The 13,522-nt window shown below is 37.0% G+C and overlaps 1 protein-coding gene across 1 annotated transcript in view; it reads left to right on the top strand.

Annotated features, from left to right (window-relative positions):
* The window catches only part of PTPRN2 (protein tyrosine phosphatase receptor type N2), a 630,254-nt gene that overhangs the window by 235,578 nt on the left and 381,154 nt on the right, over positions 1–13,522 (top strand). The window contains exons 6-9 of the mRNA XM_041487587.1: positions 2,256–2,733; positions 8,922–9,173; positions 10,523–10,563; positions 12,124–12,497. Of these exons, the coding sequence (XP_041343521.1) occupies positions 2,256–2,733; positions 8,922–9,173; positions 10,523–10,563; positions 12,124–12,497 (1,145 nt within the window). The remainder of the gene's footprint in view (positions 1–2,255; positions 2,734–8,921; positions 9,174–10,522; positions 10,564–12,123; positions 12,498–13,522) is intronic.

Below are 13,522 nucleotides of genomic sequence, written 5' to 3'. Positions count from 1 at the left end.
AGAGAGAGCTGGATATGGGACATAGATCCAAACTGGGGTGCAGCTACCAAGTTGGATTGAGTGATTCCTTGTCTTTCCATAGCTGAATGGGGAATGTCCTCTTCCCCCTGTTGCATTTCTCCCTTTCCCAGCTCCCTGGTCTTCCTTCCCTTGAGCTCAGGAGGTCCTCTGGAAGGCTGCAAGGCAGAGAGAACAGGAGTGGGGAAGGCAGATGGCAGCTTATGTGAATTCTCAGTGAACTGCTTGGGGTGTCCTGGGCTGCACTGTGTCATCCTCTGCAGCTCCTCCTCCCTCTGGAGTGAGTATCATTAGAGACTTAATTACCCCAGGCAAAGACCCGTTCAAATAGGGAGATAAATGCATCTGACTGGAAGTTCTTCACATTTAGGCTTTGCTATTAAGCATGTAAACACTGTTCAAGTTGCATTTTGACAATTGGCTCCCCCTTGGAGCTGATCAGAGCAATGCCTACCCTGCAGCTGGAGCACTGAACCAGAGCTGCACTGCTGCTGTTTGATACAGTTCCCAGGAGACACTGAAATATTTCATACATAAAGCTATTTGATCTGTAGCTCTGTATTTTTTGACACTGCTTCACTGCAGCCAAATTTCTTGGCTTTCACAAAGCACGTTTCTATGTTAAAGACCAACTGCAGAAATCCAAAGCCTTGCCTTGATAGGTCACAAGCCAAAGTGGCCAAAGTGCCTTTTGTCTCTGTAATAAAATTGCCTATACCATAATTCTATTTAAATAATCATATAGAACCATGGAATGAACCTCTTCAATAATTTCTAAAGGGGAAGAAACCCCTCTTGGAAAGAAATGGGTATGAACATGTATTGTAAAATCCACTGGCTGTCATCAGAAGAAATAAAATTGTTCAGATGGAGAGCAATATTACTGTCAAGAAATTAGGACCTAGATAAAATCTGAAAACAATTCTTCATCTCTGAAGGAGTTTATCAGTCTTATTTATTTTGTTTTTACAAAATACATTAGCAAATACATAAATAATGATTTTTTCTGTCTGAATCTTTCTAATTCCTCTCCTCTGGAGTGTACAGTGTCTTCATTCCCTCCGTATTTTGCAGCTCCCTCTGTCCTAAGTCATTGTGTCATCAGTGCACAGGGACACCAGTGATTCACAGTAATTTATAGCAGTGAGTGCTGAAATAGTCCCTGTCCTAAGGTTGCCACATTGTGATGGAGTTTGTGTGACAGTTTAACCAAGAAAGTGCAGCTGAGAAGCAGGACCCATCCTGCAGCACACAAACAGGATGGGATGTAACCTCAGCAATTGTCCTCAGGGAATCATAAACCAAGAATCTAACTGGATTTATTCTGGATATGAGTAAACCTCTCAGTTCAAAGTTGTATTTTGCAAGAACTGAAGGAAAATGATTTTTGAAATTATTTAGGAGAATGAAACTGGTTTGCTAAAAAATGAAAAGGCCTGCCTTCAGGTTGTGATTATAGCAAAAATGTCTCTAGGATTAAATCATAGTAAAAAAGAATGTCAATCTGGTGTATCCATGAGAATAGAAACTGAAAATAGAAAACTGTGCTGCAATCCCACCTTTCCACTTTTTATTCCCCAGCACTTTTTCAGTAAAAATGTGGTTTGAGCTTGATTGACATGTTTTTAACATTGTTGTTTAATTTGCTGTGGTGTTTTCCCTGAAAATAATAATTTAATTTAAAAACAATTTAAACGTCGTTTATACTTTTTTTCCACATTGTCAGATGATATATTTATTAGAGATTTAATTTAGTGGAAAAGTATTTCATTTAAAATAGAACAAAGTACTTAATATGTGTGAAAAAATTGCTTTACTTACTTGCTGTTCCTTTAAAAATGACATTTTTAATTTGACATGCTAGTTTTTGGTAAGTAACCTGAAAAATAGTTATTCTCACAGGTTAAGTAAAAACCAAAGGGAATGTAGATTTATTAAATTTCCTTTGTCTGAATACAAATAATTCACACATAGTTAATACTGAGTTATGTTATTCTCTCCCTAATCTCTTGCTCTTGCTTTTTAATAATTTGATAAACTGGATTTTTGCACATTAAGTAGTAGTGCCTCTTTGAAGTTAACAGTTTGAGGTTTGCAGTTTACATTTTCATGGCAAGTTCCAATTATTGTTTCCCTGGCTGGTAAAGCACTGAGGGTTCTGCCTCAGATCCCGGCACAACAACAATTACAAAGCAATTCTGACCCCTTTCCTTTTGCCCACCTTCTGCTCTCTCTAGAGCTACATCTACAATGACCCCACGAGGTACTACACGAGGCAGAACCCCAAAGAGCCATCACCTTTGGCCCATGCATCCAAATGGCAGCAGGAATTCCCTGAGGATCCCCGTGGCAGGACGCTCCGCCAGCGCCAGCCAGACAAGCTCCCGCCAGAGCCGGGAACGGCCCAGAAGAGCCTGATGGCCGCGCTGCACTCCTACATCACCCAGAACCTGTCTGCACACAGCAGCGACAGCAGCCCTCCCAGCAGGACTAAAGGCTCTCAGGTTTATGCTGAGAGATTGTACTCTACGCAGGTCAGTCCTTTTGATGGAACTTTTGCCAAAGGAAAAGCGGAAGATTTCAAAATGCGGAAGCTGTTGCAGCCGAGGCCTGGGCCTGGAGTGCTGAGGCCAACCCCTGAGATGCTGAGTCATAAATCTGCTTCCCAGCATGATGCAAAGGACCCTCTGAGCATTGTGGATGGTAAAGTTGATATTTACTTATTTTTGCTTACCTGAAATTTCCCTCATGTTTACTGAACATTTTTGAGGAAAAGAAAATAGGCATTTGATAGATCTCCTAGTATTGGCAATATTTATATCTGCCATAAGACAGTAATAATGTTCACCATTCCAGCTACTCTTTCCCTGCAAACATCTACCCACATTCTTCAGCCCACCTTCCATATGCATGCAGAAATATATGGCACTTAGTAAGACATAGCATTTATGTAATTTGTTATATTTTCAAAGCATTTTACAAACAACGCATAATTATGGGTATATCTTCGCTATCAAATCTGTTTTTATGCATTCATCCTATGCTATATATATAGATAATACAGAAATGCCTGGGGTTTTTTTCCACATCTCTTTATTTAACTAGAAATTCAAGGACATGGGTAAAATTCAAAGTTAAGCACAAAAATTAACAGTGAGATTAATTCTGGTGCAGAACACAGAGAAAGGAGGAGTCTGTCAGTTCCATGGATAGGTGAACAAGAAGGTGGGGTTGCATCTTGTTTTGTCTGGACATTCTGTAACAGAAAACCCATTTCCTGGATTTTCATCTTTTTTTGATAATGTTGTTTAACAATGATTGGATCTCAGTTTTTTCTTTACGTGATAGTTCAACAAATATTTAAATTAAAATCCTCATGCTGTGCTGCACTTAAAGCACTGTTTTATAAGATGCGTCTTGGGGATCATGGAGACTTTATAACTCTGATTAATTTTGTTGTTTCTTTAAACTAATCTAATTATCCATGTTATTCCAGTGGTTCAGAATGCCTGAAAAATGAAAGAGTTGATCCCCAGCCATTGTCAAGCACTTGTATCTGTTACACTGCAATCACCTCTACCCCAATGGATTTTGGTGATATGTGAGAGGGTTCCTTTGAATCCCTCTTCATCACCCATAAAGTCCAATGTTCTTTGATTTGTTTTTTTTGTTTTTTTAATAATATCCTCCAAAACCAGAACACACAAACACACAGAAACGTCAGAGTTTCAGCAGAGGGAAGATAATGCTTGCCGTCTAAAGGATGCTCAGAAGTGAAAGCATTCTTGGTATGGTGCCCAGAGATAATAGGTTTCAAGGAATGAACTATAATGTAAAATCAAATCCAGGTGGCACTGTAAGTCTCTTGCACAGGTTAGACAATTTTGTTGCTAGACTCAAAACAAACCAGGCACATGCTGGTTTCATTATCCTCCAGCTGTTCCACTTCACCTTTCCTGGTAGGAGCCAACTGGGAAAAAAATGCTTAACACTTACAGGGAATAACATGTTTCACAATTCGTTGGGTTGTACTACTTTGACTTCTCATACATAATGTGCCCTATAGGAACTTCTGCCATTGCATTTTCTTTTAAATGTTGCATAGACAAGGCATTATGAATTGTTTGAGCAGGAAATACTGTGGTTTCCTTTGTATTTTTGAGCCACTTAATAATCTCACAAGAAAGTGGTGAGGACAGACACTGGCATATTCATTGCTTAAAATGCTGTCCATTGGAATGAAGGTGGTTTAGATTCAGGTTTCCCAGGCTGACCACACAACCTCTTTCTGCTTTTCACCTTTCTCCAATCTCTCTTGTGTTTATGGATTATTGTAGGCTTGTGGATTGTTTTTCTCTTGCACTCTGTGAACTACAGAACTGTAAAAAAACTGGAAGGATGGGGTGCTCAGTTCTCTGATCCATCTGATAGAGGATTAGACAGAGGCACTGAACTGGTAGAACAATCCAGAAGGTACTGAGCAGATTAGTACTGAGAATTGCTGCAAAACAGTGGCAGGTAAATTCTCTAACAAGGCACCCTGAGGGAGAAATACAAAAGAAGGAAATGCGGAGTTATTTTTCTATCAGATTTGGAAATTGTTACCTCTAGGAGTAGCATGATGTGCGTGGGCACTGCCTTTGTAGTCACTGTGCAACACTGGAATTGTTAATCTCTCCTCTGCACCAGCCATATTTAGAATTTGGCTCAGTTTTGTGTGGTTTGTTCTAGTCTACTGATTTTTTTATGTATTAAATATTACAGAGTACATCTCTCTGTTCCTTTGAAAAGGTCACAGAATTAGTAATTCAGATGTCTTTAAAAAATAGCAAACTTCCATGTTTATGGGACAAAAATATTTTTTTTAATACATTCTCTCTCTGGCAAAGCTGGGATCACCATTACATATGGTGCTCAGCTGCTGAGGCAGCTAACATGTGGTCAGTAGGGTGATGGGGTTCAGGAAGACAGACCACACTGTGGAATTTCTAACAAAGTCACTGCTCCCATACCATGTGGTTGTCAGGCAAGCTGGCTTTGACTCTTGTGCCAGCAGAATATGAGGCATCATTTATATGCTGTAAAATAAAAAGCTGTTTTCCCTGTATAAGGTGCTATTGTTACCTACTAGGGAATTCTACTGGTGGAGCTTATATTAAAAATTATATCTTCTAGGACCTTTATGCTTTTACTGCCATTATGCTTCCAAGGTAACTATGAAAAGCAGTTTGCATTCATCAGTTGGAAAGCTGGAGCTAAGGGAGAAATCTGGTTTGCAGTTTGCAAGCCCTGTGAAACATGACTGAGCATTGCTGAGTCCATTTAGGAGGGAGTCAGTGGTAGACTATAAAAGCTGTGCACAGGTAAATGCATGTTCAAGTACATGTGCTGCTTAAGTGCTGTGCCATTGCAATATCCATCTGCTTTTTGGTCTTTCTCCAACAATATTTTCTGATTTTAATAAATACATCATATTACCCAAAGGTGTTTGTAAACAGATGCAATGATATTTATCTGTTTATCAGTGTTATCTAGTAATTTACAAATTATTGCAAACATGGACAAGTGCCATAAAAAGAAGTGTAAATATCCATATTTACCATGGACAAGGATTAATACCATATCAGTAGCCACGTGAATTTAGCAAGACTCTTTATGAAGACCTGCATTTCACCAGGCTGTTACAGACACTTTGGTGACTGTCCCTCCTGGGGTACTAAAAACATGATGTTCCTCCTACTTACTGGCATTGGTTATTGCCTTTGGTGCCGGATATTTTAAGTCACATTGTAGCTATTCAGTAAAAGTAGATATAATGCCAGAGTTTTACTCGTGTCAGTGCAGTATTTAGGAGTCTGTTTGATGAAATGGGCCCAGGTGGCAATGACCAGGGCAGGAATGCCAGTATTAGAGGAGCAGGAGGTTCCTCTATATGATATTGAGGTTTTAGTGAGCCAGAAGAACCTCCGCTGAGCCTGTCAGTATTATCAGGAATAGGGCCTGTGGCCATTCTTTTTTCATGTTATTCCTTGTTCTCCCATTCCCATTTGTTTGAAATTAAGACTGCTTTTTTTGTTGACAATGGATATTAAAGATGTGTCGGAAAATGGACTGGAGAGATAAGACTGGGCTAAGAATATAGGTAAAGAAAAAAAGTTAGTTTGGAAAAAATGGAATGGAAATGACAAAGCTACATTGCCTGCATGTTGTTGAGTAGCTCAGTAGTTGGTCTTGACAGCTGGCTGTGAATCAAATGAAATAAACAAAAATCTAGTTGTGTTACATTAATATAACTCTTTTAATTATATATGTCCTGAAATATAATTCTCTTTTAAGATTTGTCTTCAAATGATGTTTTATTTGTAAAGTTTTAGTTTTGATTTGGATCTGACATATATTCTATCCTTTCATTGCTGACTTTGTTAGCTCTGCTTCAATAATTTAGGCTTTTCTGTCAAGATATTGTCCAATAGTTCTGTAAAAGATAAGATCAGAAATGATACCTAAGCAGACACAAGGCTCCTGTGGTAAAGCAACAGTACTGTTTTCTTCCTACAGCTTAGTTTTCTGCGCTGCTGCTCTGTGTAGCATTTCCACCTCTCTGCCAGGTAGCTCTTGTGCTTCTTGAAAAAGTGTCTTGAACTCAGGTTCATCTAATGTATTTAAACATTTTGTTGCAGTTTGGATTAATTTGCTCTTGTAAATTGCCTTCCTAAACTAAGGCATTTTGTCACTATGCTTTTACTAAATTATTAAATTCGTAACAGGGGTGGATACAATTAAATGGAAAGAAACTTTTCTAAGTTTTCTCTGAAGTGTTGCTAAGCTTCCATCAAACTTCAGTATTGGTTTTGCTGCCTCCACATGTCTTGGCACAGACTGAGTTTACATCTTTGATTCACATTTCTGAGCACTTGCTTTCCTGTACAAAGCTCTCTGCTATTCCAGTATGGTACCAAAATCTTTGTCAGCTGGCAGTTTGAAGTAACATCACAGACATAACCTGTCTTTTTTTATTGATAGTCACAATTAAGTGTACTTATAACTATGCTTTCTAAACGACATCTAAAAAGTTAACATTTTGCAAGATTAGCTTGTATTTTATATCACTGAATTTTATAATTAAATTAGTAGAATTTTGTAATAACATCATGGTGGATTATTGGAAAGATGTTCCCTTTTTACCTTGAAAAGAAAGTACATCAAAGAAACACCTTCCCTGTATGTCAACACCCCCTAAGACTCGCAGTAAATCTATTATTTAAGCTGTTTAAGCTCTTTTGCTTTTTATGGACTAATTAGTTAAGGGAAAATGGCATTGTTTTGTTTGGTGAATTTTGGGTCAGGTCAGGGGAAATTGGTCTTTGTCTTGAGATGGAATTGGGAATCTCATGGTGAGATGCTGATGGTGAGCTCTTCAGTTAAAACTGAGGGGTCCAAAAACTCGCAGATGTGTCCAAGGTCTTGGTCTCTTATTCCTAATGAAAAATAGTCCTTGATGCTTGTCTCCCTGCAAAATCACAGATGTTACACTGCCTCTTCCCTGAAGCAGAAGTCTGTTAACCACTTTAACTTCTTTTCTAGTCTATGTACTTCTTCCTCCTTTCTTGTGAGGAAAAAGAAAAATCCTTATTTTTAGCCCTTCTTATGACATTGGTTTTCCCTGTTTCCCTGCTTTTAAATTCACTTTTATGTGAGCCTGAAAGCTGACAGCATGATCCCAAAGTCTTGATTTCAGATGATGAAGTTGTCCAACCGCTGGGCTTGATATGGATAGTGTTACTATTGAGAAAAAAGTTTGGATGGCACCTTCAAACTGCTTATATGTAAATTCATACATTCAACAGAGATTTAAAAGAACTCCTTATTTTCCTCTTCCTACACAATACTATGTGAAAGAGTTTTCTTGCTTGCATGCATATGTATAAATATGTTAAATTTCTTATCAACATGAATAAGCAGAACAGAGGCATGATTGGAAATGGTTTTGGTGGACTACAGTAAGCACTACATTTACTGTCTGATACTCCAAGGGACATTAGGCTGAGTTTTGCAGAGTTCTACAGACTGATAGTGTAGATGCAATATATGCAGTCAGAAAAGTGCCTTCCCAGGGGAGATGTTTTGCTCCATCTTCTGACTCACCTTTAATATCCATTGTCCTTGAATTTCCTTATCTTCAAAACTTTTATCACATCAAAGGTGTTTTGCTGTTTGGTTTTGTTTTTTTTCTCAATGTGACTGGTAAAACATTCATAGCTGGCAAACCAAAACAACTTCTGTATACCTCTATATCATCTATATCTACATCTATCTCTATCATCGATATATGTTTCAAGAGATTAATACAATTTAGAAATTTTGTCCTTGACATATCCATGTATATCATGGACATATATTTATATCCCCTTCTAATTGACGAGGAGCTTTTTGATTGAAAGACAAAATATCTGACTCATTTTTTTCTCAGAACTCTCTATAGCTTATATAGATATACTTGTGAAAGCAAATCACCAAAGAGAACTGATCACTAGGAAACAGTAATGTTGTTTGTACTGTTTTGCAGCTAAAAAAAAAAAGAAATTAGGCTACTTTAACACTTGTTTTCAGTATTTTGAGTCAATTTAGACTAGGAAAGTATGTTCTTCTTGTAAAAAAAAAAAGTGATAATTTCATGCCCTCTCTCACATCCCCCTGTTCTGGCACAGATTCACCTTATCATATACTTTAACATCCACTAAGAATCCTGTGTTTTCTGTAAGGAATGCAGCACCTTCCTTTAAAAAGCAGATACTTGCCATGAAGGGAAAGCTATCTAAATTTTTCAGGAAAAATTGAAGATATAAGCACATGTGTTTCATGTATGCAGATAAATGTGATTATGTTGTTTTCTGATCCAGAGGCACTGATTAAAAATGTATTGAAGGACCTAGAGAAACACCAAGTGAATGTGGAGAATCTCAGCTCAACAGAACTGGATGAAATCGCTGATACTATTGCCACTGCAATCCAAAGTGTTGACATTCAGGAAGAAACAGAAAAAAATGCTGGAAAAAGTAAAGAAGACAAAACAGAAGCACAAGTGAAGAAAGCAGATGCTCAAGGAAGGGCAGAGCTTCAGACTGGATTAATGGAAAACAGTGTTAATATACCAGGTATTTATTTTAGAAGTTAAGTACAGCAAAAGACAACTACCCTGATTTTCCTCTATTGCTTCACCTTAGTGTTGGACTTCTAAAAACCAGTTTTAAAGAAGATGTGAGGGAAAGTTTCTGAAGCTTCTGTATTTCCTGAAAGGCTGTGGAATTTTAGATTGTGTTTTCTTTTTACAGCAGTTTCTTAATTTACCAAAAAAAAAAAAAAATCTGTTTATGAACAAGCAGTCTTCAAGCTTCACAAACAAGATAAACCTACCCACCCAATTATATTGAAATAAGAATTGCTTTATGCTGTGTGGTCTAATTTCCTATTCTTGAAAATGAGATGTTTAAGCAAAATGATAATGGAAATTAATATATTGCAAGATGTATTTCCAAATATGCAGAGAAAAAGATATGTTTTACAGATAATTTTTTTAACATGCTACAGTTACGTGCAGAAGAAAATCTGTGACAAGTATAGGTACAAACCCACTTGTTCCCTTTCCTTCTTAGGGAATAAGATGAATTATTATGGTTGTTTCTGTCTGCACACAGAAATCTGGTGATGCAAATTCAGGAGCCACAGTAATTGCCATTAATGAGTGAATATCACATTGGAACATAAGTTACTGCTCATCCTTTACTATTTTAGGAATGTTATAATATCTTGTATGCCAGAAATGTGTACTGTAAGTCATAAAAAATTATTTTCAGTGTTTTCATGGTGACATACTGAAATCCTTACTAGTTAGGGATATTCTGTTTATTCTGATTGCCAAATTTTGTTATAGATTAAAATCAGCAAACTTGAGGATTTATCTTGAATCATGCTGAGAAAGATGAATGGCATTCAGTTCGTAAAGCAAAAAGCCAGTGTTATTTGACTGAGGTTAAGGATGTGACTGTAGTTAAACTGTAACATGATTTTGGTGAATGATATCTTTTGAAGTATGTCATTTTCTTCCACCAAAGTAGCTATGAGGGAAACATATGTTTCCATTTCCTTTACCATAAATGTCCATTCAGCAAGCTAGAGCCATTTTATTCTGGGTTTTTTTTTTTTTTTTCTCAGATATTGGTAAACTAATATGATGACTTGACACTTAATTAGCGAAGTAACACTATTACATTGGCTCTTGAAGTACTCTGTCTATTGATCTCACATTAATTTGCTATCAAAGGGGGGTTGGAATAACAATAACAAATTATGCAGTGCTCCTTTCTCTGCCCTTTCAGCTTTGATGTCTCAATGTTTAAATCACATAAAAAGACCACTGCTAAAAAAGCAGCCTATGAGAAGTCTTTGTTTTGTATATGATGTTTGCCCTTCATAACTATATATTTGTGCTTTTCGTATCCTACAGACAATGGAGTGCACGAAGCCAGTGTGAGAAGCGATAAAGAGGTAGAGTACCAGTAGAGTACCAGTATTTTAACAAAACAAGTGTTCCATCTCAGAATGTCAGGTTTCTGTGCAGTGAAAAACAAACTCACTTCTGAATTATAAGACTTGTTCTAAGTTTTGTGTGGCTATGATTCAATACCACACATAGATGTGTTGTTGTTTATGCATTGAAATATTAAATGAGCATTTATTTAAACCTTAACCAAAATGGGTTTTGATGTTCAAAAATCAAAATCAAGTCCTTTATACCCCCTTTCTCTAATTTTTAAATAGAGAGAATTCATCATAGATTCAGAAAGTTCAGACAAATTCAGGCTTTTCCTCAAATCAGTAGATTTTGAGCATTGAGGTGTTCTTGAAAATGCTTTCTCCCCTGAAAATGCTTTTTCCCCCTGTCCTCTGGCTCTTAGTTCTGGGGAACATCAGGTTTTTCAAAAGCTCTAGGCATTACATCTCGTACCCTAACTAGTAACATCAAAATTAGCATTTTAATCCAGATTACTTTTACAATATTCCTCCTGAGCTTTGAATCATATCCTATGGACTGCTGTCCAATATTTAGCCATTTCTGAGGTATATTCATCTTTCTTTTTCTCAGTTTCATGGAGCAGAAAAATTTCAAAGAAATATTTTTTAAAAACTGTGTGAAACTTCTCCTGCTATGTACTTTATCAAAAGCTAATACTGCAAGACTCATAAACGGGCAAATCCTCTTGTGTTTACAGTAATCTCTTTGGTCCTTGTACCAAGCAAAGGAAACACACATAGACAGAGTGGCAGGAGCTTTAAACACCCACATGAAAATCATCAAGGAATGAAGTGCTGTAGTCACAACAGACTTATAGAGGATCCCGTGTATAAATTTCTTAGTGACAGTTTGAATAGGGAATGTTTGAATAGAATTTATTATGTCACAGAGCACAAAGTGCCCATTAGCCCTCATTTCCTCCCAAATGCTTGGCTGCAATAAAGTTATGTAATGAAACTAGCTAATGAATTTTTCCAGGCTCCTGTTTTGACTTTGGCTCGTTTGCTTATTGTTGATTTATTAGACAGATTCTGGTTTTCTGTGATCATATTTTTAGCTTGTTGGATCACTCACATACAGTTTGTCACCATTTCTAGAGATGAAGAAGGGAAACAGAATTGGCCATATCTTTTCCTTTTCTGGTGTTATAACTTGTGAGACCCAAGAGTTACGAAAGTTTCTGGGCCCAACCCAGGAATACTGATAGACATTTCTGTTTTCTCCTTTTCATTGACTTACCTGATAAAAAAAATTTCATTTTTGTCAATACTTAGACACACAGACACATTAGAAACTACTGGAAACTACTGGAAAAAATAGTGGCATAATTTAATGCTCTTTTATTATTACTGAATAAACTGCATGTTTTTAACATAGTCTAGCAGCTTATAGAAATTAAGAAAATGACCATGAAACAGTTGTATGTGCATATTCTATCATATCAATAAGAATTTGAAAAAATTATATACAGGTTTGGTGAGTATAACCTTCCTGTGTTTAGTTTTAAAAATAATATTATTCTTTTAATACAGGAGAACACTGCAAAGCTAATTAGATTCTTGAATGAGAATGCATTAGCTGAAAAGATACATAAAGATGTTATTCCTGAAGAACCAACAAAGACAGAAACTAAGAAATCTGAAGAAACTGACCCGTCTTCCTCAGAAGAAACAAATGCTGGTGTGGAAAATGTAAAAAGTGAGACTTTCTCAAGGGAGCTGACACCTGCAAAGAACAGTGAATCTGACTCCAAAGACCTGAGCCAGACCAGCTACTGGATTAAGAATGCTTTAATGCAGGAAGGAAACTCCTATGAAAAGCCTCAGAAAAACACAGGACAAGGCTTACAGCTTGAAGTGAAACCTTCTCAGGAGGAAGAATATGGCTATATTGTGACAGTGAAAGAGTAAGTACAACAGCCAATTTGAATGGCATTTTTAACTGGGGAAAAGATAAAGTCATTGCACCTAGTGAAATATGAATGTACAAAAGGAAAATGCCACAGGCCTGATTTTTAATACATCTGAAACTATTTGGAACCTGTTCAGTACTTTGATGAAAATACAAGCAAACAGTTCTGTTTTCTTACAGTTGCCTTTCCTCCCTTCTAGAAGACATTAAATTTGTAGGTCTTTTGCTTAGACCTCTCTCTATCTTCTCATGTTCTAGTGACCTTCCAGTATGTCAGTAAGTGTGCTTATGGTTAGGATGAGAGCTTTAAATATTTGACTTGAAAGTAGTCTAAATATCAATGCCTGAGTCATTCTTTCAGAAAAATGACACACAATAACACAGCACAGTATTTTCTCTGTGGTTTTTGTTTTGATCTGAAAATAACTTACATAGGACTCCAAACATCACATATGCAGCTAGTTTGGAAAGAAAGACCTAATGCTTTCAGGTCATGCCACTAATGAATTTGACATTTAATACTATACTTTCAAAAAGGTAACTTTAGCCCCCTAATGATACACAGTTCATTACAGGATTTGGGATTTTAGAACCATGTCGGCACTTTTACATTCTTTTGCCCTCTGTAGAATAGTGTTATGTTTGATTAGTGATCCTGACTCCTCTTCTGTAAGAAACTTAGAATTTCTAGGATGAGCTTACAAATCACTGTCTAGCATCACAGAGAAACTGAGGCAGAAATTTCTTTAGATGTATTGATTCTTTTGACTGTCTTAAACCTATTAATGGGATTGAAGCAATGGGCTTGAGGAGGATTCTTGTTTTTACTATACTGTGTTGCATTGAAATGCATGTGGCTGACATTAGAAACAGACCAGAAACTGGTGGAATTCCTCTTTAACTGCACCTCTTCATTCCTGCCTAGGAATGTTATGTGAAGCAGTAGAAGACAGTTTTTCCCCAGCTCAGCACTACTTCCCTAGTTCCCCCAGCTCTTTTAACTCATATCAATCTGGAAGA

Source organism: Pyrgilauda ruficollis, unplaced genomic scaffold (assembly GCF_017590135.1).
Source record: "Pyrgilauda ruficollis isolate IOZ18807 unplaced genomic scaffold, ASM1759013v1 scaffold12, whole genome shotgun sequence".
Classification (NCBI taxonomy): Eukaryota; Metazoa; Chordata; class Aves; order Passeriformes; family Passeridae; genus Pyrgilauda; species Pyrgilauda ruficollis.
The sequence above is the reverse complement of the archived record's forward strand: the minus strand, read 5'-3'. Positions and strand labels throughout refer to the sequence as shown.